The sequence below is a fragment of the Hydra vulgaris genome, chromosome 02 (genome assembly GCF_038396675.1).
Source record: "Hydra vulgaris chromosome 02, alternate assembly HydraT2T_AEP".
NCBI lineage: Eukaryota > Metazoa > Cnidaria > Hydrozoa > Anthoathecata > Hydridae > Hydra > Hydra vulgaris.
The window spans coordinates 9,968,292-9,995,791 of record NC_088921.1 but is presented as its reverse complement, the minus strand read 5'-3'; the positions used below and the strand labels follow the sequence as shown (position 1 = coordinate 9,995,791).

Genomic DNA, 27,500 nt, shown 5'->3' with positions numbered 1-27,500 from the left:
TTCAAAATGCAAAGGTTTTACTTGCATTAGCCATGGATAGGGAGTTGTTTATATTACTTCGCACCATTAACCTTAACATATCAAATCAAGATCTGACGTCTTTTTGTAGAACTGAACAGATGTTTCACTAGCTAGTTCTGTTGCATATATGTCTGATTCATTAGACGTAGAGTTCGTTAAAGCAACTTGCAGAATCGTAGGGAAAATTACTCAGTACCTTCATTTGAACAAATTTTCATTTGCTGAAAATCAGGAAACTAAATTTGACATTGAAGTCTTCCAACATTTAAAATTGTTCGTTGAGCTATTGTTGTTTATTCACGTCAATTAACCCAAGGTCAAATTCGAAGTTACACATTTGCATCAGCATCTTGTTCGTCAGGCATAATCAAATATTTAGCAAAATTCGTTTAGCTCGACGTTGTCGCTTTGTATGAATTACACAACAAATTTCTTCAAGCACTTCTGTGATTTGCAGAAATCGTCCTTTAGAAACTGTTGCATTGTCTTTCGTGCTTTTACAAATCCCAAGCAAAAGTGTCGCAAACTTTTTTCGAGTTGGATGCAGAAAACCTTCCAAGGTTTCAGAAAAATGGCTTTACAGTAAGCTGACAATGCTGTTTATGAATTTCTCACCAATAAGTAGACGATTAACAAAACACATAGACTCAGCAGCAATCCAAAGAATAATATAGTTGTAGTCGATGAGGCAGTAGTATAGCTGTAAGTTGATATCATTAATAGGCTCATTGAATTCAGATTCAAGTTAAAAGGTTTTAACGCCTTCAAAGTCAAGTTTTTAAATCCATTTTCCATATTTTTAAAATCGATTTTCCAAAAGTCAAACTTTTCTTTTTACAATGATCTCATTTGCAAAATATTCTCAGAAGTATTTACTTCACGTTGTCCAACAAGGAATTAACGATACATTGGAAAAATGTCGTTCTAATGAATCCCTTTGGAAACAAAAGGTGAATCAGAAATCCTTCAAAAAAGATCTTTGATCTAAAACTTAGAAGTAATTAGCAATTAGTGCTTTAGAAGTCTGAGTTGTGAGACAATATATACCAGTGGAACTGTGTTGCAAATTTTGCCAATTTGTTCAACCCATTGAGCAAATGCACGCAAATATTGTGGTTTACCAACCCCCATATCAGATGCATTACCAAACTTATGGTTTGAGTACTTCATTTTTGAATAGGATATTACGCCTAATGCAATCGGATATTACCCACAATAAATTATTGAGTCTTAAAAATTCAGATTCTGAATATTCATAAGAAAAATAACTTTGAATTGCTGCTGAAATTGTTTCATGGGATATTTTTAATGCTTTGTTGATATCTTGTTTATCTTGGATATAATATCTTTTCTCCTAGTTTTGATGCTTCCCTTAAGTTTTCTGAAAAAGTTTTATCTTTTTTTATGTACTCTATGAAGCAACCCCCTAGATATATCTCCTGCAGACACACTTATGTAAAAATTGTAATCAGTGAACTAAAGTAGAAAAAAATAAACTTTTTGGTACTAATTAAATTATTTCGTATGTTTTTAAAGGAATGTACACTGTCATACATCAAATAAATTATAGGATCTTAATAAGTGATGAAGAGGTTTTCTTATGGTTTATTTAATCTATAAAAAAACGCTGAGCTTTTCTGAATAAACTGACACGTTAGTTGGATGGTTATCAGACTAATGCGTTAAACCAGCAGATCTTAATGTAATTAAACTTTCTTCTATTTCATCTTTAATAAAATTTCCAGTTACACTAGTCTCTGGGATAGCTTTAGTCATATAAGTGATTGGTTTTTTGTGACCAACAATCATAAACACAATTATTCCGCTGTAGAGATTACCCTCAGTATCTTGTCCAAATAAATGACCATTATGGTATTCACAAAACTGTTTTAAATACGTTTCGTCAAAAAGGAGAACGCAATCATTGTTTATTTTCGCCTCATTTAATAATAGTTTTAATGATTTTATTGAATCAATTCCAAAAGACTAACTTTTTCAATAGTGACATTTTTTTTTCAATAGTAGCATTGAGTTATTTCATAAAGAAGGCTCAGTTGAGATAAGAAAATATCTTTGCATTACAAAACGTAATGGGACATTCTTTGGATTTGTAACAGACTAATTTTGACAGTTCATTAGCTAAAATCGATTTTACCAAGGTTGTGCATATAAGACATCAAATTGTTTAAAATAAATAAACATGTAAGCTATCTTTCTTCAATGGTTTATAATTATTAGTTGTTCTAAACCATTGAGGAAGCGTTATTTATTTATTTTTTCAGAAGCGTTATTTATTTGTTTTTGTAAACGACGACAAATGTAAATAACCAGAAAAAATTACAAAAAAAAACAACCTTCTTAATTTATTTACTTTTTCAAACAACGTGCTGAGTTAAATATATAGATTTACAAAAAGAGTATTTCAAAGTATTTAAGAAAAGGGGAGGACAGCCTGCCCCTATCGGTTGTCGCCCATGGATCGACCGTTGTAAATAGTGATATATGTTATTATCATATTATTTAATTTAACTTAATCGTCATGTCACTTAAATTCCGCTTTTGCAATATATTTACGCTCTCCTTAGAATAAGGAATCTTTCCGATAAACTTTAAGTTGCAAGGGTAATACCAATACTAAAATCAGGAGATAAGACTAGTGTTCGATCAGGCTCCGCATACTATCATGCTTTTCAAAGTTATTAGAACACAATATGTATAAAAGGTTGTATTACTTTTTAGGTGCAAACAATATTCTATAGAAAGCAATTTTGGTTTAAAAAGAGGCACTCTACTATTAGGCTACTTTTTATTGGTCATGATATCTTTAAATCATTTAATAAATATAAATATACTAAGGATTTACTGAGATCAATAAATGCGTATTTATTGGTCTCAATATACTTTTGACACTGTCGATCATTACATTTTATTAACAAAATTAGAAAAACTATGGTATTAAACATATACATGTTGCGTGGTTTAAAAGCTGTTTGTCAAATAGAAAACAATACATTTCTTATAATGAAGGTAAAACTACGAATATGAACATAACATTTAGGGTTCCTCTAGAGATCTATATTAGTACCACTCGCATTCACATTAGAAATCGCATTTACATTAGGACCACTCGCATTTCTCATTTTTATAAATGATTTAAACAAAGCTTGCACTGAACTAGAATTTTATTTGAGACGACAAAAATCTATTTTTTGCACATAGTCTATATAAATATTCTGTTTAAGTCAGTAACAAAGAGCTATTAAATCTTACTGAATGGTTTAATGCAAACAAATTATCTTGAAATGTAACCAAAACAAAATATACTTTTTTCCATTGATTTCATGACCGAGATAAAATTCCTTTAAAACTTCCAAAACTTTGTATTGTCAATCAGGATATAAATATAGAAACCACTTTAAAACACCTCGGCGTTGATGAAAATGTGACGTGGAAAGATCACATAAAATATCTCGAAAATAGAAATACTTTAAGGAACATAGACCTCTTTTCAGAGAGAGCTTTTTTACATCCAACTTGCTCAAAGCTTTTATATTTCCCGTTCATTCATTGCCATTCTCACGCAAACACTGCCGGCGCAGTACAAATAAAAATAAAATAAAAAAGTATTTAATAAACAAAAGCATGCAATTAGAGTCATTTCCAATGTGGGCCATTATACACACTCCCCAATATTTGTTAATTCAAACATAATGAATGTCTATCAAATAAATGTCTATCAACTTTTATATTTATGCTTATATTTATGTCCAAAATTAATAAAAATTTATCTCCTAAATTATTTAACCCACTATTCAAAATAAATCAGAACAGATATCTAATTTTCAGTAACAGTAATATTCAACCCAAGTTATTTTCTGCGGCTCTTTGATTTCTACAGGTCAAAATTATGGAATATAATATTCAAAATGAAGTCAAAACAATTGCTTAATAAGTTTAAGTACAAATTTAAGCAAAAACTATTGATGAACGACGCAGCCTGTTGCTCCCGGCTTTTCAACGGTTGCTACTGATAAACTTACCCAACAATTAGAGGTTTGTCATTATCGGCTCTGATGATTAGAAAGGATCGGCGCCACTTGTTATTGCTTCAATTCATATGATTTTGGGGGCTTTTTCTTTTCTGTAAAACTTCCACTGCTGATGGATTTCAGCAAAAATGAATTCACAGGACTACATTGACTTATTAGAAATAAGTTTGCTTGAACATAGTGAGAAATTGATGGGTGAAAATTTCACTTTTCAGAATGATGCTATCCATAACTCAAAGCTTACAGTCTTGGTTTAGAGAAAAAAAAATATTCACGTACGGAATGGCTCGCATCTAGTCCAGATCTTGAAATCTATGGGGAATACTTTCTAGAATAGTTTATGAAAATGGTAAACAATTTAAATCCACCTAAAACTCGTATTAGAGAAGCTAGGAATGAGATATCTATAGAAACAATCCAAAATCTTGTGACTAATATGTCAAGTCGCATATTTGAAGTCATTAAAAATTGAGGAAGCAATACTAAGTATTAAATGAGCGTAAAACAAAAAATTTTCTTTCAGATAACGTAAATGAGGCTAATTCTATTTCTTCCGCTGTATTACACAAAAACGGCATCTTTAAATAAAGTCAAAACTATGTGTTTCTATGCATTTTTTTTTAAAACGAAAATGGACTGGATTTTTAGCTTAGATATTTTTCTTTATGAAAAAATTAATTTCATTATTTAGCACCAAAATTCACGTGACAGATTTAATCATGCGTGATGGTATTGATTTTAATCAACGCAAAAAATTTAACAGCATTTTAATTAGATGATAGCCGCTAATTACTGCACATAAATTTACGCTAATTGTACTGATTCCCGTTATCACCACATAAAGTTGATTCAAAAAATATAAAGCAACTTTAACTTCACCGCTTACATCTAAGAAATCTTTAAGTATCTCAATATCACCCTAACTACCCTATAATAGTTCTAAGGACTATATTTAATTAAAAACCTGTGATTAAGTTTTCAAATGAAAAAACAGAGGTTCTAAACTATGGAACACGCTTTTGAATAATGATATAGGGTGTTCCAAAGTAAACAAAACCCATTAATTCAATTACAATTTATTATTAAAACTAAATACGTTGAAAATTTTAAAATTCTTGCAGAGCTCACATAATAACAAATAAATATTGAATATTTTGACCCTTTAGCTTAATTTTAAAGTTTATTTAAACACATCCAAATGTTCAACATTTTGTTTCAGACATTTTTAAATTCGGCAAGCATTGTTATCAGTCACTTTACAACTTAATTTTTTCTATTTATTGAACAAATGTTCTGTGTAATAACCAATTTCAGTTCAGCAACAGTCTGGGGATTCAAGCCAGGCAAATGTGGCGACCATTTTGGATCACTGGCTGCATGCTAATTAAACAATAAGGAAACCGTTTGTTTACAAAAATGTTTTCTTTTAACTTCCAAGCCATGGAGTTTTAAGATATTTATTCATACCGATTTTAAATCTGAAAAATAAAAACAACAGGGTTAAAATCAGCATATTTATTGGAAATTCTGTGGATTTTGTTTATTTTGGGACACCCTGTATCCCAGTGGACACGGTACGTTTTATCTCGTTCTTTGGACGTTTTTATTAGATTTAAACCTAATAAAAACGTACCGTGCCCACTAGGATGTTTAAAAAAAACTCTTATTTTTAACTTATGTAATCTCGTAATTTACTGTTATGAGACGTTATTTTGTATGCTGATGATAACGGTTTCATGCTCATCATGATATTAAACCGTTGTTTGATGCTTAATCAACATGAAACTTATAAAACTTACAGAATGATTTAATAAAAATAAATTATCAAATTATTTAACTAAAACAGAGTACACATTTTTCCATCGCATTCGTATTTTCATTGATTTCATGATTTCATTTCATGAACGCGATAAAATCCCCTTAAAACTTCCGATACTTTGTACTGGCAGTCAGGCTATAAAAAGAAAACATTCATTAAAATTTTCTTGGTTTGACGAAAAGTTAACTTGGACAGATCAAATACATTATCTTGAAGGTAAAATCTCAAGAAATATAAATAAATATTACTTTATAGCAAGGCCTTTGCTTGTTCAAACTTGTTAAAGTTGCTAAATTTCTCCTTTATTTGTTAGTACCTGAACTACGCAAACATACGCGTAGCACAAATTAAAATAAAAATTTAAAAACTCTTGAATAAACAAAACATGTAGTTTGAGATCATCAATGTAGGCCGCTTTACACACTCCAAAGTACTGAATATATGTATGCTACTGATTTTTCATCTTTTAGTTTTTATGTTCAAAATTAATATAAAAACACTTGACATTTTTAATTCGTTATTCATAATAAATAAGCATAGATACTTAATCAGATATTCAAAACAACACTTACATTCAAATCAAAACTTTTTTTGTGTAACCGAATTTTTCAATATCTATTAAGAGCAAAAAGTATGGAAGAGGATAAAAAGTATGAAAGAGGACAAAATTATGAAATAAAATTCTTTCTAATAAACTTAAAACTCTTGAAACTCTTAAGGAATTTAAAGCAAAAATTGAAGCAAGTGCTTCTGGTTAGTGACGCTTTTTCAATTTATTTTAAAGTTCTGTTTAGTACCGTTTTGGTTAATCTAGTACCGTTTTGGTTAAATCATGCTTAAATATATTTTTTTTTAGATGGAGAAATTCAGGTCCTTAGGGTTAGAGGATAAAGATGTATGTTTCTTGGATGGGGAGAGGGGGTTTGCAAATGGCGTATATGAGATGGGGCAGGTGGTCAATTAGAAAGTAGGAGATATGTTTTTTATTTTAAAAAAGTATAATAAAATGTTGGGTAGGTAGTACTCAAAAAAGCGTATGGCTAAATGTTTGGGGGGGGGGGTTGGGGATGGGGGAATGGAAGGGGGGAAGGGTCGAAATAAATGCGTACGTACTTTATGGACGACCCCTTATCATTTTTGTTATTAATATTTTTTATTTACATTTAAGGTTAAATTATTAATTTTTCATTTTTAAATTTCTCTTTTTAAAAAAGAGTTTAACTGACATTTTATTAACTATTTTTTTCTATTTTGTGGTAACTTTTTATACTATTTTTTTTAAAGAAAAGTTATAATGTATTAATTTTATTGCATATATATATGAAGACAACAAGGAAAAAAGGCTCCTGTCACAATCTCCAACTATTTGAGTTATGTCCCCTACTATATAAGCATACCCAGTGAAAAATAAATGTGTCCCACATGGGTTCCGCGTGGGGTTCCGTGTGGCATGGATTTATGAGGGACGGATTTTCCCATGTGGTATCTTCTGTAGAACGTTGATCTTAAACCCATGTGGGCTTACGACATGGGTTACATGTGGGAACCATATGGATTTTACACACATGGGAAATCCCACGTGGGTTTCCTGTGGGATTTGCATGGGAATTAATTTAAAAGCTGGAAACTAAAAAAAAATTTTAAATCGACATATCCAATGCGTTACGTTGATATTGTGTGAAAATATTTTATATTAATAAAGAGAATGGCAAGCAAGTATGTAAGTACCACGAATAATTTTTATCTTTCCTTATAGAAATAAGATTAAGATTTGTGCGAATAGACGTATTATTAGGATAATATAATAGTTATTTGAATATAGGTCTCGAGTAAATTATTTTGCAAACAATTAACTGATGCAAGTTGAAATATTGTCAAAACGAATTTTGACCACGGACACTGCAGTGTCCCACACAGACAAGCAGGATTGAAAGCCAAACAATTCCCAATTTTCTTTATTAAAAAAAGAAAAAAATAGAATGAGTTTCTGTAACTTTTTTTATGCTCCAAAACTTTTAACTTTAGATATAATAGGCTCCTTAAGACTTAGGGACTTACGAACTACATTGTCAATGTAGTTTGTCCAATCCTGTTTTTGTTCCTCAATGTCACTGAGGAACAAAAACAGGATATTTACAGAAACTTTTCAATTTTTAATCTGGAGTACCACAGTGATATTGATAATAAAAGCTCTGGGTCCAGTTTTCAAAGTAATACGATCTAAGTAATGTTGAAATAAAATAATATGCTTTAAAATGCATATAGTTATACATATAACTCCTGATAGTTAACTATATGTATAACTAGTTATACATATAATTTGTTATAAAAAACTATTTTTTAAGGTTATGCTTGAATAAATTAGTACCAATTAATTCAAATTCAACGTGATTTTATGTTGTTACTGATGTTAAATTTATTACATTTCAATAACTCAGATTGAATCTTAACTGAATTATTGTAAGCTTTGTAGGGGTTTGTTGTATGTCAAATGGTGTTGTAATAAAGTAAAAATAATATATATATATATATATATATATATATATATATATATATATAAATATATAATATATATATATATATATATATATAATATATATATATATATATATATATATATATATATATATATATATATATATATATATATATATATATATATATATATATATATATATATACATATATATATATATATATATATATATATATATATATATATATATATATATATATATATATATATATATATATATATATATATATATATATATATATATATATACATATATACATGTATATATATATATATATATATATATATATATATATATATATATATATATATATAACATTAAAACAATAAAATTGATACAAAATTTCACTTTAAAACGAATACCATTAACATTGTGATGTAATAGCATTAGGAAACTAGTATTTATGTATTATTATTATACTATAAATAAACAGTTTTTTAATTCATTTTATAAAATGATGACAACTGATAATTAATGGAAATAAATACAAATTAAAAAAATCATGTATTATTACTAAATACTATATTAATGCTAGTCTACAAAGTTAAAATCAATTTAGAGCATTGTTATTAGTTCTTTTGCGATTTCGCACTTCCACTTCTGTCTCTCAAATTTATAAATAGGTGGTCAAAGCTCGCCAATAGGTAGGTTCTCAGCATAACAATGCTTTTTTCTTACACTTCTAAAGAGAAATATGGCATCATGATTTTAACTAAATCGTAGTGGGCCACAGATGCATAATGATGTCAGATGATTACCGGTTTGTTGACAAATTCACCCTTTATCAAACTTAGTTAATTTTTGCCATCTCCCATTGAAAAACCATGTTAGTTTTTGTTATCGTATTATCTGAAAATCTGCTTAAATATAGTATAAAAAAAGCATATACCATCAATTTTTTCCTGGTTCAATTATACATTTATTCTCAACAGTACTAAAAGTAAAAAAAAAAAGACATATTGTTCTTTCAATATAAGCAAAGCTAATTTCTGAATTTAAATTGTTTTTCCTATGATCGTCTACAGTTTTAAGCAACAAAAGCAAGAAGTTTTTAGACCGCTGGATTGTTGGTGTAAATACCTCTAAAACCTGCTCATAGCTAGCATAAATTGTTTTACTTTTTTTTAAAATAAAATATTTTACTTTTTTTTTTATTTTTTTAATTTTTTAATTGACATTATTTTGGTCTAACATTCCCCTCCCCATTGTCAATTATTGTTAAACTCACACTGCCCCTCTATCTACTGGCATCATTTATGGATGATCCCATAGCCTAAGTACTATATATATATATATATATATATATATATATATATATATATATATATATATATATATATATATATATATATATATATATATATATATATATATATATATATATATATATATATATATATATATATATATATATATATATATATATATATATATATATATATATATATATATATATATATTATTTTTACTTTATTTACAACACCATTTAGAAACAAAAAAAGCTTACAATAATTCAGTTAAAATTCAATCTGAGTTATTGAAATTAGTTTAACATCAATAGAAAAGTAAAGCTGTCATCATTTAAAATGTAAAGGGTGTTGTCAAAATATGTTGATAGTAAAATTAAGTTACTAATAAAATCACGTTCAAGAATGATAAATATTCTTACTGTAGTAAGAATTAGTACTAGTTAACAAATTTGAACAAATAAATATAAAATAGTGAAAAAACAATGAACAAATAAATGCTCCAACTAAAATCTTGAATTTGAATGACGGCTTCTAATTTGTTCAAGCATAACCTTAAAAAATAAGTTTATATAATAAATTTTATGTATAACTAGTTATACATATAGAGACTTTATTACACTGTGGTACTCCAGATTAAAAATTTAAAGTTTCTGTAAATATCCTGTTTTTGTTCCTCAATGTACTTCATTAGTCCCTTAAGTTTTATGAACCTTATTATATATAAAGTTAAGTTCAGAGCCTAAAAAAGTTACAGATACCTCCCTGAACTCCCCCTATTTTAATTTTTTTTTTTTAATAAAGAAAATTTGACTTTCAAACCTGCATTTCTTTGTGGGACACTGCAGTGTCCCATGCATGCATGCTTGGTTTTTGACAACATTAGAACTTGCATCAGTCAATTGTTTGCAGATAATATACTCAAGAACTATATTCAAATATCATATGAACATGTTAGAGAATGTTCATATGATATTTGAACATCACAAATTTAATAATATTGTTGTGATATGTTATATAAATAATTCCATAATAGATTATGATATGAAAATAAGATAGGATATGAAGGCCAAAGAATATCAAAAGAATAATCAAAGATCAAAGAATAAATTTACTTATAGAAATTTAGATTTTTGTTTATTAGTTTCAGAATATTATATTATGATTGCGGCCTTCTATAATAACAGGCCTTGACATCGCGCAACAAACTGAATGCCAATTCCTAAAACTGTGTTTACATTTTCATCTTTTAACATTAGACGAAAGTTTGTGTTCGCGCGTTTTTTAATAAATCTTTAAAATGTGATTGGTTTATAAATTAGATAGCCCAACATCACGACGATAACGTTGTAAGGTTCAAGGCGTTACATTGTAAGGTAATAATATTGTCAAACTAACGATAAGTTTTTTAATAATTAAAATGCCTTAAAAATGCCTTTAAACGCCGTGTATCTCTTTGCAAGTCGAACTATCTCAACTACAACAAAAATATCAATTTATACAACTACTATATCAATTACAACTACAACAAAAATATCAATACTCAACTACGACAAAAATATTAATTCATAAATTCCCGAAGAATCTAGAGGAGAAAAAGATGTAGTGAAGCTATCCCAAGAATGGGTTGTTACAGACTATACAGCATTATGTCAACTGCATTGGCCAAATGAAGCACCTTTTGAAAGCATATATGGGAAGCAACGACCTTTAAACAACCATCTGTTTTTAAAATATTCCGCCTAGTCTTGTTCCTGCCACACCAGCAAGTAAAGTTAGAAAAAATGTTACTTCAAGCGGTTTTCGAAGCATTTTACCAGATGAGTTAAATGATTTTCTAAGAGGATGAACTTATATTTGACAATATTCAATCTTAAAGTGATAATCAAATGTTATTGTTTTCAGCTTAATAATAAGTTTGCACATACAATCAAAAATGTACAAACTTGGTGTTCCATTATTTATTTTAGTAATTTTTAATGATTATTTATTTGTAGCTAACCATAATGGCACAATTTGTAATATTTTATATTTAGTTGTAAACAAATTAAAGTTAGAAAAACAAAATCAGCTTTATTTGAAGCAGTTAGATTTTTAAAAAATAAAGAAAGTTCGCTTCTGTCAATATTTTATTCGAACACCTTAATGCTATGAGAAAAGTTAATGTTGGTGAAGTTTTATATACTTCAGATATTATATGTAGAGTATATATATTTTGCTATGCGACGAAGTTTATATGATTGTTTGTGTATTGACTACAAGTTGCCAAGTATAAAGGACTTATCTCGTTGAGATATATATAAAACTTTTTTTTTTGCTTGAATCAACTTTTTGTTGGTGTTTTTTATTGTTGGTGATTTTTATTGTTACCATTTTTAGCAAAAAAATTAAAAATACAGTTATCTTTCTAATATATAGATATATACTTTGTTATGGTTCTGCTTGTTATTGATACTATTTAATATTACATAAATATTCTTAATGAAATTTGAAATACGAAAAGCATGATTATCTTTTAACAATTTTTTGGTTTTCTTTTTATATTTCCGTTTTTACTAGAGATTATTATTAGAAAACATAGACTGCCATTACACCCTACCGGAATATAAAAATATATTAATATAAGTAAAAGTGAAAGTTTAATCGGCCTTCAGTTTTTACCGCATTTTGCGCGATGTCAAGGCCTGTTATTATAGAAGTCTACATCATTGAAAAGTAGGTTTTTACGTTTTTGTTTTTTTGTTTAACTACTTATCCTTATTGATCACTTTTTTTCAGGATTCTCCTCATGAATTCAGTTATTACGCATAATATGTGTTCAATTACGCATAAACGTTAGTCATTGTAAGTAATAAATTAGGAAATAATTATTTGTGAAATATTGTCTCGTCTCTCTCTCTGTCTCTCTCCGTCTCTCTGTCTCTCTCTCTCTCTCTCTCTTTCTCTCTCTCTCTCTCTCTCTCTCTCTCTCTCTCTCTCTCTATATATATATATATATATATATATATATATATATATATATATATATATATATATATATATATATTATATATAAATATATATATATATATATATATATAAATATATATATATATATAAATATATATATATTTATATATATATATATATATATTTGTATTTATATTTTTTTTTAGAAAATGTTTGAAGAAAGTTAGAAGATACTAAAAACCTTGGTATTATACAAGCCGAAGCGATTTAATTAATTCAATTGACAAAAACGGCTTGTAAATCGCAAAAGAAAATAATATTTTTAGCATTTGGATGTATTGATTAATAGCATTTATTTTTAAATAAATTCATTTTGCAACACGTTTTTTAATTTTATAAAATTTCGTCATAATAGCTTAAGGTAAATCCAACATAGGTTATAGGTGGAAAACATCACATGTAAAAGATCAAAAATGCTACACGTTTTGAATACCATAGCAAAGACCAGATTAAGTTAAGCCTCTGAAAGCTTCGATGATTAATTTTAAATCTACTATTTAAGTAATTTTTAAATTAAAAGAATTTTAAAAATTATCATAGAAGCATTCGGACTTTCATTTGTCTAGTATTGACTACTTTTTATACCATTTGGATTAAATAATGTGGCATTTAAGATCTATAAACATGTCGTATTTTCCACCTATATCCCATGTAGGATTTACCACATAAAACCCATGTGGGATTTACCATATGAAACCCACATGGACAAAGAACATCCAATGGGAACTTACACATGGGTAAAAGCCCACGTGGATCCCATATGGGATTTACTCATATGGAATTCGATGGGATTTACCATATGAAACCCACATGGGACAGAGAGACCACATGGGTTACATGTGGAGAAAAATCCAATGCGTATCCCATGTGCGCTTTTTCACTGGCTAACCTGCAAGTAACGAAATAGTAAAATCGAACCCAAACGCCGACACCGAGACCTTTTTTGTGTTGGATTTCTTGGGACTTAGTGTCCTAGAAAATACAGTAAGAACAAAGCATAGCGACTTTCAAAGACAAAATTTCATTTATCTCAAAAGTGGAAATTTTTTCGCCTGTAGTCTTCATATATGTTGTGCAAATTTATTTATATTTTATTTTACTCGTTGTTTCTACGAATTTGTTGTTTAATTTTTTTTTTACGAATAATTTCATTATTTTAAATCAAGTTTAATAAATATTGCTTGCTATATTTTAAAATGGATCATTTAATAATGTCTATACTTATGTATGTATCTATATATGTATATATGTACGTATTTATGTATGTATGTATATGTTTTATGTGTATTTGTCCATGTGTATACTTGTGTTCATAGAACTAAAATGTTTTTGTGGAAATGTTTGACATATGATGTTATGTATGTACGTACGCATAAGTGACTAAAATTCCTAAAGAAAATGTAAACTTTTTTGAAAAAGAACATGAAAAGAAAAAAATTCGCTGAGAAATATCATCCCAATGTGGAGTCCCACCACATTTCAAGTTTATTTTAATAATAACTTCAAAATGCGATTATTATTAACAAGAAACTATTAGGGAGCGTTTGTTAATAGACCATTATGTCTCGCTTTCACACGATTCAATTTGGCACTTTTTATCCAGTAGTTAATTTTAACATTAGTAGACAAGCTAGTAATTTTATCTTTATTTTGGGGTAATTTCTTTTTATAAATGTAATCTAGAGAGCTTCAGCACTCTAAAACTTATATAAATTATTTCCTACAATAATTTTGAGCTCAATTTTACCACAAAAATGGCAATATTTCACTTTTCAAAAATCGGTCAAAATAAAAAATTAAATATAAAAAAGAATTATGAAGCTTTACATATTAGTCCATAGAAATCCAATATTGAAATAAAAAGAATAAATATAAAAATTAAATTTCTTATGTTTTTTCCAAAGTGTTTTTCAATAATACCCCTTAATATGCACAACCTTTTTTCTTACACTTACCTTTACACAAGATTAGGGGTGACACAAGATTAGGGGTGGAATGAAGAAAGCAAACTCAAAATTTGAAATCATACTTCAAAGGATAAAATTCGACTTAAGTGTGTGCGTAGAATAAAACTTGAAACTCATGTTATACTTAAAAAACCGATCGTTTTCAAGTTAAACTTAAAAATGCTACTTGAAAAAGCAAAAATAGCTTGAAAATTAATTTTTTCAAGTCTAACTTGAGAAAATCAGACAAAGTTCAATTCGAACTTTACTCGAAGTTTGCTTCTTGCATTCCACCCTAGATCATATTTAGACGCACCTTTTATTTTTAATCATTTAAAACTTATTTTATATAGCATCTTTAATGTTGTTGTTAAACTTTATAGAATATTCTAGGACGACTATGTGGTTTTCATTATATTTAAACAGTTTTTTAAAGCAAGTTTTTGTGAACTATTGTTTTGTGTTAAATTTATGTGAACATGTGTAAAAAGATGATTTATAAAAGAGTTATTATTTGTATTTATGCATGCAAAGAATTTTTATTTATGTAAAAGGAAGAGTCAATTAATTCAGTCAAGATAAATTAATTTGTTCACTAGAAAAAAAGATTTTTCGTTGACTGAAAGCGAAAAAAATACATCATCTAGTACTTTTATTTTTATGTTCGTCAAAACAACTTTTTCTAAAATGCCGAAACAGATTCTAAAAATGGAAAAACAGTACATCATTTGTGGAAGATATCTTCATTTGCTCTAATATTAATTATTTACACTAAAACATGAAGTGTGGTACTCATGTGTATTTTCCCTTTTTCTAGAATCTTTTTCACAATAAAGAGCAATAATATTAGGGATCAAATTTTCTATGATTATGATAAGTTAAGTTGACCAACTTACCAAGGGGTATCTAGTTAAATACTATGTTGCTAGACAACATCGGAAAGGGACAATTTGCCGAAAGTTACAATTAGACTTAGGTAGGAAAAGAAGGAAGTTCTTTATGGACAATCGGGGACTGGTTGCTGGAATACTTATAACAAAAGATGGAAGTTAATAAAGAAGGTAACGAAATATTATTATACTAAAATTATAGAATTTTTTAAAGTGAATGATATACATATATACATATGTATAGTTGCATATATACATATATACATATGTATAGTTGCATACATATATACATATGTATAGTTGCATACATATATACATATGTATAGTTGCATACATATATACATATGTATAGTTGCATACATATATACATATGTATAGTTGCATATATATACATATGTATAGCAAGTTTTGTGTACAAAGCTAAAAGAGGATGATTTATGAGACAAATCTCCAAGAAATTAATCAAAATATTACTTAGTTTTTCACAAATCATTTAAGGTGATGCTGGTAAAGGGAAGGAGGAAGTCCTGAGAAAGTCATTTGAGGAGGGTCGTCCATGATTTAAAAGAGGACGGCAGAGAGGACTATTTAGGAAATGGCTCTGGATCAGATAGTTTTTAGCCAGCTACTACAAGTTGAAAGAGGAGAGAGCAGGATGCTCAAGTTCTGAAGAAGATTAGAATGTTCAATATTGATGGATCAATAACTTAGCAGGAGTGCTACACTGATTTTAAAGTTTTTGCCCTTATTTTGGATTGTGAGTAATCTATGTGGCCTTCACGTTTAAAATAGTAATACACATAGCCTTTGTTTCTTACCCGCCTTGTTCCCCTACAAATCTGCTGCAAAGAGCAAACCCAAATCCCTCCTTCACACTTAATTTCAAGCTAACCAGAATTTAATACACAAAGAAAAGAAAAGATGCTTATGATGAGGCAACTTTTTCGCAGAGATTTCAAGAAGTTTTTTTGTCTCTAAATTGTTAAATGGATTCATAAGCCTATGTTTGACAAAAAAGTTGTCATTATTCATAATGAAGTGAATAATATAACTTATACTTGAGCATGACAATCGGTCCAGCTCCAAATTGCAATGAACTGAATTTTTCCCATCCAGTTCATTTCAAGTGCCAATTCGCGTAAACAATCTTTTTAACACTTTTTAAGCTGAATCATTTACATCAGTTCCACCAGTCATTCCAAGGAAAGCAATCTGAAATTTAAAATAATAAACTTTTTAAATAACTTATTAGCAAAAACTTAGCGACATCGTTGAATTTTTTTAACGTTTAAAAAATTTAGCATCAAATAAACTATTTGTTTGTGAGTCAACTAATTTAATAAGCATTTTTAAAGTCACTACATTCAAGCTTGTCATCAAAATCTTTAGTCTCTGCCCAAATCGCTAATATTTAAAACCTTCTGGAGCTTTAGTGTTCTGAGAGCATGCTCCAAGCTCTTTCAATATTACATTCAACATTGCATTGCATGTCTTTATTTCCATGCATACCCCTCGATCTCCTCCTTTTGTTCAACTATCAGTTGCAACATATGTTGGTTAATACCCATAAAATATTGTAGTAAATATATTTTTAAAGTGAAAAATTAATTGTTTAGGAGGGCTAAGTTGCCTTCACTGCGACAAAGAACCTAATTTTCAATTAAGTATCATAAAATACTTTATATATTATTGAGTACACATTTTATATAAATTATAACGATAATTTATTTTTAATTAACCTGATAAATATTTTGATACAATTTGTCATCATTTAACGTAAAGTGTGACAACCTTCTGGGAAAACACTCTAGTGTACATCTAAAACAATATCTTTTTTTACCTTGAAAAAATATTATATATATATATATATACATATATATATGTATGTATATATATATATATATATATATATATATATATATATATATATATATATATATATATATATATATATATATATATATATATATATATATATACATATGCTCCAATTAGTTGAGCACTCTACTCCAAGTCGTCCACACAATCGAGAAAATAAACTTTAATTACTAAGTCAAAAATATTCCTATTTTAACGGGAAAAAGACAGTTACTGGAGAAGACTGAAGCACTCATAAAAAGAATGAGGTGGAAAGCTTTATTTTTTTCTTAACAAATTTTATCAAAACTAATTCATCCAAACCCAAAAACTATGGCATTAAATCTCCAAACTGTCCTCCATATATAAAAGAAACGGCTATGTTTGAAAATGATTTAATTAATCTAGTTAAAAATGTTAAATTTCGAAGTGAACAACAAGTTTCAAGAGCTTCTAGCGGTATAAAATCTTTGCGCAAATCACATAATACTTTAACGCAAGCCGACAAAACCTCCAATATGTACAGAATTTCCAGATAACCACCTCCTTAAGGACGCCTTTACATCTAGATATAAAAAGGCTGACCAAAATCTGAAAGATCGAATAAATATTGAAAGTAAACACCTTTTAATAACTATGACGTTTTCAAGAGAATCCAATTAAAATGGCACCTCCAATTGTTCTATCACTCTAAAATCATAGGATAATTTTTTAAACAACCCTACAGTTCGCCTATTAAATCCTGCAAAAAACGAAGTAGGAAGAATTTCTAAAGTTATTCTATCAAAAATAAATAGTGATCTTATGAGAAAAAAAGTTTGGATCAATCAATGGCTAAACTCACAGAACGTTATAGATCGGTTTCAAAGTAGTAAAGAAAAATATCAATATACTTCCTAATTTTCGATATAACTGATTTTTATCCTTCAATTAATAAAAGTTTACTGAAAAATGCTATAACCTTAGCTGAAAAATACTTAATTATAAAACAAGATGAAAAAAAGTTAATATATCACGCCAGTAAAATCTATTATTATTTAACAACGGTGAAGCCTGGATTTAAAAAGTGGAGGTTTATTTGATGTTACCATGGGAGCCTTTGATGGCGTAGAATTTTGTGAATTAGTTGGAATATTTATCTTATTCCAATTATCACAATCTTACAATAAAGATGATATTTAAATTGAGAGAGATGACGAGCAGTGTTTAAGAACCTGAGTGGCCAATAGGTGAAAAAATTAAAAAGCACTTTGTGAAAATTTTTAATAATAATGATCTCCTTATATCCATCAGCTGTAATTTTAAAATTGTTAATTATCTGGACTAAAATTGTTAATTATCTGAACGTTAAATTAATGACAGCTCTTTCCAACCTTACTGCAAGCCTGGTAATTTATTCAGTTATAATGCTGCCAACTGCCAAAAAGCCTTCCTCAAACTATCGAACCAAGATTGTCAACCAATTCTTCTAAAGAAAATATTTTTAAACAATCCATTCTTCCTTATTTCAAGATGCATTATTTAAATTAGGTTTCATCTAAACTACCATTCAAATAAAAAACAAATCCCATTCAAACTTGACAAGCGAAGCATAATCTGGTACAACCCACCTTTCAGTACCAATGTTGCAACAAAAACTACAGTCGTTTTTTGAACATATTTTGACATACAAAGGTGATAACTTGTTAAATAAACGAAATGAGTTGATTTCAAAATGCAGACACAACAATATTCTTTTTATCTTTTTTTGCACCGGTGATTATCTTATATTTGTTTTTTCTTTCGTTGCCATCAAGTATGCCTTAGCGACGTTAAGATCGAACTACACAGTATTTTGTAATTTTTAGCGGTTTTTTTTTGTTTTCGAATTTGTATTCAATGGTGCATGATTGCCGTATAGGCACGAAACCTAAACAAAGTTGTTTTTTCTTCATTAATATATATGCGGTAGTGATGTAGTGGGCCTCGCTTCATAAGCGAGAGGTTCCGAGTTCGATCCACCACAGCACGTGCTCAACTTTTTTCTCCGCGCAGCTCGTTCGTCAAGGTTCGTGTTTCGGAGTTATAGAGTTAGGAGAGGGTTATAACCACAAGTAGCCTCCTCATCTGTAGCGGCTTTCTTGGCCTTGGGCCGTAAATTACCAAAAAAAAAAAAATGTATATATACATCATTGGCCATAAATTAGAGCTCACTTTTTTTTTATAATACATTAATTCAAAATAAAATGAATTGACAACCAAACTTATTTTTTATATTTTATTTTTTAATATCATCAGTAAAATCTATATACATTATGGAAATCAAAAAAATAAATTTAAACATAATGGTCTTGATACCAAAAAAATGAAAAATAATGAAACATGTTATATTATTTTGAAAAAAAGATTGAACGAAAGTTATATTTCAAATAATATATAAGAACAACAATTTACAAATGGAAAACCATAAAAAAAAAGCATTCTAATAATTTTTTGAATCTCCTTTCTATTCTCGTAAGCATTAGTTCACATTCTTTGGCATCGAATTTACAAGATTTTTGAGTTTATCATCGTCAAGCAGTTTTCTTATTTCATTTTTTAATTGCTCAACATTTAAAATTTCGATTTTTCCAAGATGATGATCTAACCATGGCACGGAAATTTTGATACAATTTAAGCCAGGGCTGTTAGCAGGCTAAGACATTATCGATATTTGGTTGTCGACAAACCATTGTTTGCATATTTTTGTGCATGCTGGCGCACCATCTTGATGATATTACCGTTTTCTTTAAATATATCAATTTAGGAAGAAGGCAATTACCTAAAAATTTCAATATATCTATCAGCATCTAAGTCAACCTTCAAATAATTGATAACACTACCTTGCTTAGTTCGTTTAGACAATTCGAATCAAATCTCTTCTTTAGTAATTGCCTTAGCATAACACGGCATTTTCGAATATCTACAACATTCATTTCGTCATAGAATATAAGATTTTGCCACTTGCAATCAGGCTAATTTTTATGTTGATTGCGCCATGCAATCCTTGCTTTTTGCTGTTTCTTCCTCTTTTGAAAGTCTTGGTCTGCAAATTGCCACATATAATTATTTCTATGAAGAATTTTTCTAACAATTCTTGAACTCACTTTTATTCCAGATGTATTTTTTAATTCTATGGCAGAGAACGCTTGACGATAATTTTCTGTCATGTTTCATTAAACGAGTTAATAAACGTTCATCTCTTTGTGTTGTTTCAGCTATGATACGTCTCGCCGATCCTTAATGTCACCTGTTTCAGTAAAACGTTTTAAATTACGTGCTACAATTGAATATACAATATTTAACTTATTTGCTATTTGACGATGAGATAGCTCGGTTTCGAAGAAAAATTGTATTTTCGTAAATGTGTTTTTCTAAGAGATTTTCGACCGTGATTTTGGAGTTTCATGCTGTCTTTCATTTTCATTGTGTAATTTTATTATTATTTAATTTATTCGTGTTTTTATTAGTACTATTTAAAACATAAAACAAAAAAATATTAGAAATAATAAATGTAGATGATAATAAAATCAAAATTATTGAAAAAAATCATGAATATATTAGTTAAATTTTAAAATTAGCATGCTTAACTTTTGATCAAAATAAAAAATAATAATATTTTTAGTAATTGTTATCAAATTATTTATAATTAGGAGTACAAAATAAATTTTAATGAAACCACATGTCAATTAAACAGTAAACATGATACTTATTATTTAATTATATATATACTTATTATTAAAATAATTTCAATCAAACTTTTTAAAAATTTAAAAATTAAAAAAAAAATAGTAAGCTCTACTTTATGGCCAATAATGTATATATGTATATATATATATATATATATATATATATATATATATATATATATATATATATATATATATATATATATATATATTACGGATAATGAATAGTATCAAATGACTTAGGAGAGCACGAAAAAGTATTAGCTCCTCCGCTATTGTAAATGATTGTATGAAACAGATTATTAAAGAATAATAAGGTTAGAATTAAACAAACACTTTTTATTGGTATTCTAAGCAAAATTGTAAGTTTTTATCTTACTGTTAAATTTAATACTTAAAATGGTATCGTGTATTATTCTAAATAAAAATACAAACGGAAAATAAGTGTTTACTAATGGCAGAAGGAAGCCCAGAATAACAGTGGGACAAATGGCAACAGGCCATTTAAGTACTTTTTTTGTTCTTTGCTCCATCAGGAACAAATTTAGTTTTCTAAAACTAGAACCATTCATTTTAGATGCTCAACTTTATCTATTATCTTCAACTTCAGTTGTAGAGCTTAATTTAGCCCTTGTTGCAATTTCTATTACTTTTTCATATGTTTCTATTAAAACAACATAGTTGAATATTTTTCATTTTGTTTTTAATTTTCAAAAAAATAAAAAATTCTTAAAAAAAAATTCATTCCATACATTATTCAAGATTATTAAGAAATAAATATAATTTTTAGTTTGAACTGACAGTTCAAGATCAATATTTAAAAAAACCTGCAGTTCCAATTGAACGAATCACTTCATGCATAGACCGAATTGTCTGTATTAGGTATTTGAGAAGTAATAACAGCTTTTTTATCTTTGAAGTTCTATGATAGGTGGCCAATAACAATACTTTTAATCTCCAGACAACCACGTTAAAGGAACAGATTCTACTTCATCTCCAATAAACTCAACAACTATATATTTACTCACCAGCCATAGTTTTTCTATGTTTAAACAATGTGTCAAACAACAATATATAAAATCAATATAACGTAAAACATAAAAAACTGTTTAAAGACAAATAATCAAAATGCTTCAATTGATAATTATCTAATATAACTATCATCAATACAATTGCGTAATCTCTATATATTTTTTATGAAATAAGAAATTCAAGAATATGTGGGAATGAGTGGTAAAGCAAGATATCTAGTGTTATTGAATTTTATAAGTATACACTTGCGCACACTAGAAAACTAAGCAGGTTCGTGTTTAACATATTTTACTAACTGATGTGTAGGCAGCTTGATTCTAGGGGGTAGTCAAAATAATCATTTGATGAATAGTTTTATGGCAGAGTAAAAAGATTTTACTATCTTGAACAACAACGTCTGTTGAACGAGTCTTGAACAACTATCTTTGAACAATGTTTTTAACAAGACAATACTGATTTTCGTCTAGTAACACAGAGCAGCTTCTCTCATAACATTCAGAAACACTTATTAAAAACAGCTAGTTTTCAACTTTAAACACTGAGCACAATTTGAAAATATTTATAAAATGGGACCTTGCTCATGTTTGCCTACAGTAACAAAAAACTGATCAGAAATCGTATCTTGTTCTACAGAAAAACTTGACATCTCAGCTAATCGATATACAACTTGCTGTATCGGCTGTCTAATCAACTTTTTTAGCTATCCCAAAACTTTCGAATGGAAACGCACGAAACTATCAACATCTTTGTGCGTCTGTGGCTCCACAAGATTGTGAACATTAGAACTCCACAAGATTGTGAACATTATACACTTAAAATTCTTTTCCGTACAAAATGTGTGCATGCTGAACAAACAACTTGAGGAGACTGCCCGCATACTCAGAATGTGTTTTACATAGAAGAGGGTTCCACGAAAACTAATATAGCACGCGGTTTACGAGAAAACTTACTTGGAAAACATTTAGCCATGCTAATTAGTTTATCTTAAAATTTCAGGCAGTTTTTTTGCAGGGTAGGCCCATAAGACCACCTTTACCTATCCACTAATTACCAAAAACACCTATACAGACTAGATGCATATAATCAATTGGAAAATTTGTCACCATACCAGCTCCAAGCTCAAGTAATTGAGTTGAACTTTTATGGTGTCTGGTCTCATTGCAAAATCAATTGGTACGCAATGGGCAATTCACATCTGTGAATAATACGCTTCCGCACCATTCCACCTTCAACCACACATTTCTCACAGGGACAGGTATCGACTGTGAAGCTTAACAAATTTCAAAAAAGCTCTCGGCAGGTGCGTCACAAAGTACCGTATTCGTATAGTGTAAAGAGCTCCGTTATATAAAATACCTTGTAACAACAATTCGTTAGCTTCTGTAATAAATTGGTTTAAATATTCATAAAGTGAGTCTGGCTTTGTTTTGCCCATGTATATACCAACAGCAAATGGTTTTGGATTTTTAGATTGCATAACATAACATAGCATTGGCGAAAATTGATCTAAATTACTTTTAGATAAACGGGAATGCCATCAACATTTAAACATAATGTTATCACACTTTCTTCTGTCGTGTTGTTAGAGAAAAAGCATTCAATATCACTGCGCAGTCCTAAATAATAGTAGTATCCATTGCCTAGTTCTTGAACTACAACACTATGTGGAGTTTTAAGTAGTGTTCTGGAATCTTGAGGCAATAAGGCGTGATATGGATTCAATAGTTTTAGTGATGTTACATGTGTTATGTGGTCTGTTAAGTTTGGTCTGTTAAGAGTGGTCTGTTAAGTTTGGCATAACACATGTATTATTAACATCACTATTAAAACTAGCAGTATAAAAACAGCAGTATAATTATATATATATAAATATATATAGCAATATAATATAAAATATATAACAATATATATAAAAATATATATAGTAAATAAATATAAAAACAGCAATATTCAATTCATCATTTCAGTATTTAATTCATCATTAATAACAGAGCTTCCATTTGTTTTCCATTCTGTTTCAGATACATATTTCATTACAGTTTTAGATATCCGTCGCCTCTTTCAAAAAGTATGTTGAACTTGATTGATTATTTGATTCCATCATTAGTTTAACACTCATTGTAAAACAATTTTAATACAATAAAATTTCCATACAAGTAAAAGTGGTCAAATTAAACAATTAGGAATTATATATCGGGTAATACTGCAGTTAAGTGGCGTAAAATAATTTTTAATTTTTCGCTCGATTAAACTCTGCGATGGTGAAAATGAAAAAAATCAATCTGAAAGTGACGTTGCGAAACGTCAAAGAAAACCACATTCGAAATATGAGAAATCGAAATGTATAAAAGAAAAGAAAAGCCTCATACAAAAGATAAGTAAAAGTAATAGTCACTGTTAAATTTTCTATTTTTTCACTTCTATTATATATATATATATATATATATATATATGTATATATATATATATATATGTATATATATATATATATATATATATATATATTATATATATATATATATATATATATATATATATATATATATATATATATATATATATATATATATATATATATATATATATATATATATATATATATATATATATATATATATATATATATATATATATATATATATATATATATATATATATATATATATATATATATATATATATATATATATATATATATATATATATATATATATATATATATATATATATATATATATATATATATATATATATATATATATATATATATATATATATATATATATATATATATATATATATATATATATATATATATATATATATATATATATATATATATATATATATATATATATATATATATATATATATATATATATATATATATATATATATATATATATATATATATATATATATATATATATATATATATATATATATGTATATATATATATATATATATATATATATATATATATATATATATATATATATATATATATATATATATATATATATATATATATATATATATATATATATATATATATATATATATATATATATATATATATATATATATATATATATATATATATATATATATATATATATATATATATATATATATATATATATATATATATATATATATATATATATATATATATATATATATATGTATATATATATATGTATATATATACATATATATATATATATATATATATATATATATATATATGTATATATATACATATATATATATATATATATATATATATATATATATATATATATATATATATATATATATATATATATATATTTATATATATATATATAATAGAAGTGAAAAAATACGAAAATTTAACAGTGACTATTACTTTTACTTATCTTTTGTATGAGGCTTTTCTTTTCTTTTAGACATTTCGAATTTTTCCATATTTCGAATGTGGTTTTCTTTGACGTTTCGCAACGTCACTTTCAGATTGATTTTTTTCATTTTCACCATCGCAGAGTTTAATCAAGCAAAAATTAAAAATTATTTTACGCCACTTAACTGCAGTATTACCCGATATATAATTCCTAATTGTTTAATTTGACCACTTTTTACTTGTATGGAAATTTTATTGTATTAAAATTGTTTTACAATGAGTGTTAAACTAATGATGGAATCAAATAATCAATCAAGTTCAACATACTTTTGAAAGAGGCGACGGATATCTAAAACTGTAATGAAATATGTATCTGAAACAGAATGGAAAACAAATGGAGCTTCTGTTATTAATGATGAATTAAATACTGAAATGATGAATTGAATACTGCTGTTTTTATATTTATTATATTGCTGTATATATATTTTTATATATATTGTTATATATTTTATATTATATTGCTATATATATTTATATATATATAATTATACTGCTGTTTTTATACTGCTAGTTTTAATAGTGATGTTAATAATACATGTGTTATGCCAAACTTAACAGACCACTCTTAACAGACCAAACTTAACAGACCACATAACACATGTAACATCACTAAAACTATTGAATCCATATCACGCCTTATTGCCTCAAGATTCCAGAACACTACTTAAAACTCCACATAGTGTTGTAGTTAGAGAACTAGGCAATGGATACTACTATTATTTAGGACTGCGCAGTGATATTGAATGCTTTTTCTCTAACAACACGACAGAAGAAAGTGTGATAACATTATGTTTAAATGTTGATGGCATTCCCTTATCTAAAAGTAATTTAGATCAATTTTGGCCAATGCTATGTTATGTTATGCAATCTAAAAATCCAAAACCATTTGTTGTTGGTATATACATGGGCAAAACAAAGCCAGACTCACTTTATGAATATTTAAACCAATTTATTACAGAAGCTAACGAATTGTTGTTACAAGGTATTTTATATAACGGAGCTCTTTACACTATACAAATAGGTGCTTTCGTTTGTGACGCACCTGCGAGAGCTTTTTTAAAAAGTATTAAGCTTCACAGTGGATACTCTGCCTGTGAGAAATGTGTGGTTGAAGGTGAATGGTGCGGAAGCGTATTATTCACAGATGTGAATTGCCCATTGCGTACCAATTAAATTTTTTTTGCAATGGATGACCAAGAACACCATAAAAGTTCAACTCAATTACTTGAGCTTGGAGTAGGTATGGTGACAAATTTTCCAATTGATTATATGCATCTAGTCTGTATAGGTGTTTTTGGTAAGTTAGTTAAACAGTGGATAGGTAAAGGTGGTCTTATGGGCCGTTACCCTGCAAAAAAACTGCTGAAATTTTAGATAAACTAATTAGCATGGCTAAATGTTTTCCAAGTAAGTTTTCTCGTAAACCGCGTGCTATATTATTTTAGTGAACCCTCTTCTATGTAAAACACATTCTGAGTATGCGGGCAGTCTCCTCAAGTTGTTTGTTCAGCATGCACACATTTTGTACGGAAAAGAATTTTAAGTGTATAATGTTCACAATCTTGTGGAGTTGTATAATGTTCACAATCTTGTGGAGCCACAGACGCACAAAGGATTTGGTCCTCTTGATAGTTTTAGTGCATTTCCATTCGAAATTTTTCTGGATAGCTAAAAAAGTTGATTAGAAAACCAAAGCAGCCAATACAGCAAGTTGTATATCGATTAGCTGAGATGTCAAGTTTTTCTGTAGAACAAGATACGATTTCTGATGAGTTTGTTATGTCTGGCAAACATGAGCAAGGTCCCATTTTATAAATATTTTCAAATTGTGCTCAGTGTTTAAATTTGAAAACTAGCTGTTTTTTAATAAGTGTTTCTGAATGTTATAGAGACTGTTGTGTGTTACTGAGCGAAAATCAGTATTGTCTTGTTAAAAACATTGT

General features: G+C 27.7%; 2 protein-coding genes across 2 annotated transcripts in view; both read left to right on the top strand.

Moving 5' to 3' along the window:
• Nucleotides 1–27,500, top strand: part of LOC136076723 (usherin-like) — a 765,758-nt gene that overhangs the window by 185,075 nt on the left and 553,183 nt on the right. The gene's annotated exons all lie outside the window — the stretch shown is intronic.
• On the top strand, nucleotides 13,416–26,730 carry LOC136075822 (uncharacterized). The gene is made up of 2 exons (XM_065789260.1): nucleotides 13,416–13,577; nucleotides 26,116–26,730. Exons 1-2 carry the CDS (start codon nucleotides 13,416–13,418, stop codon nucleotides 26,728–26,730), a joined length of 777 nt encoding a protein of 258 aa, XP_065645332.1.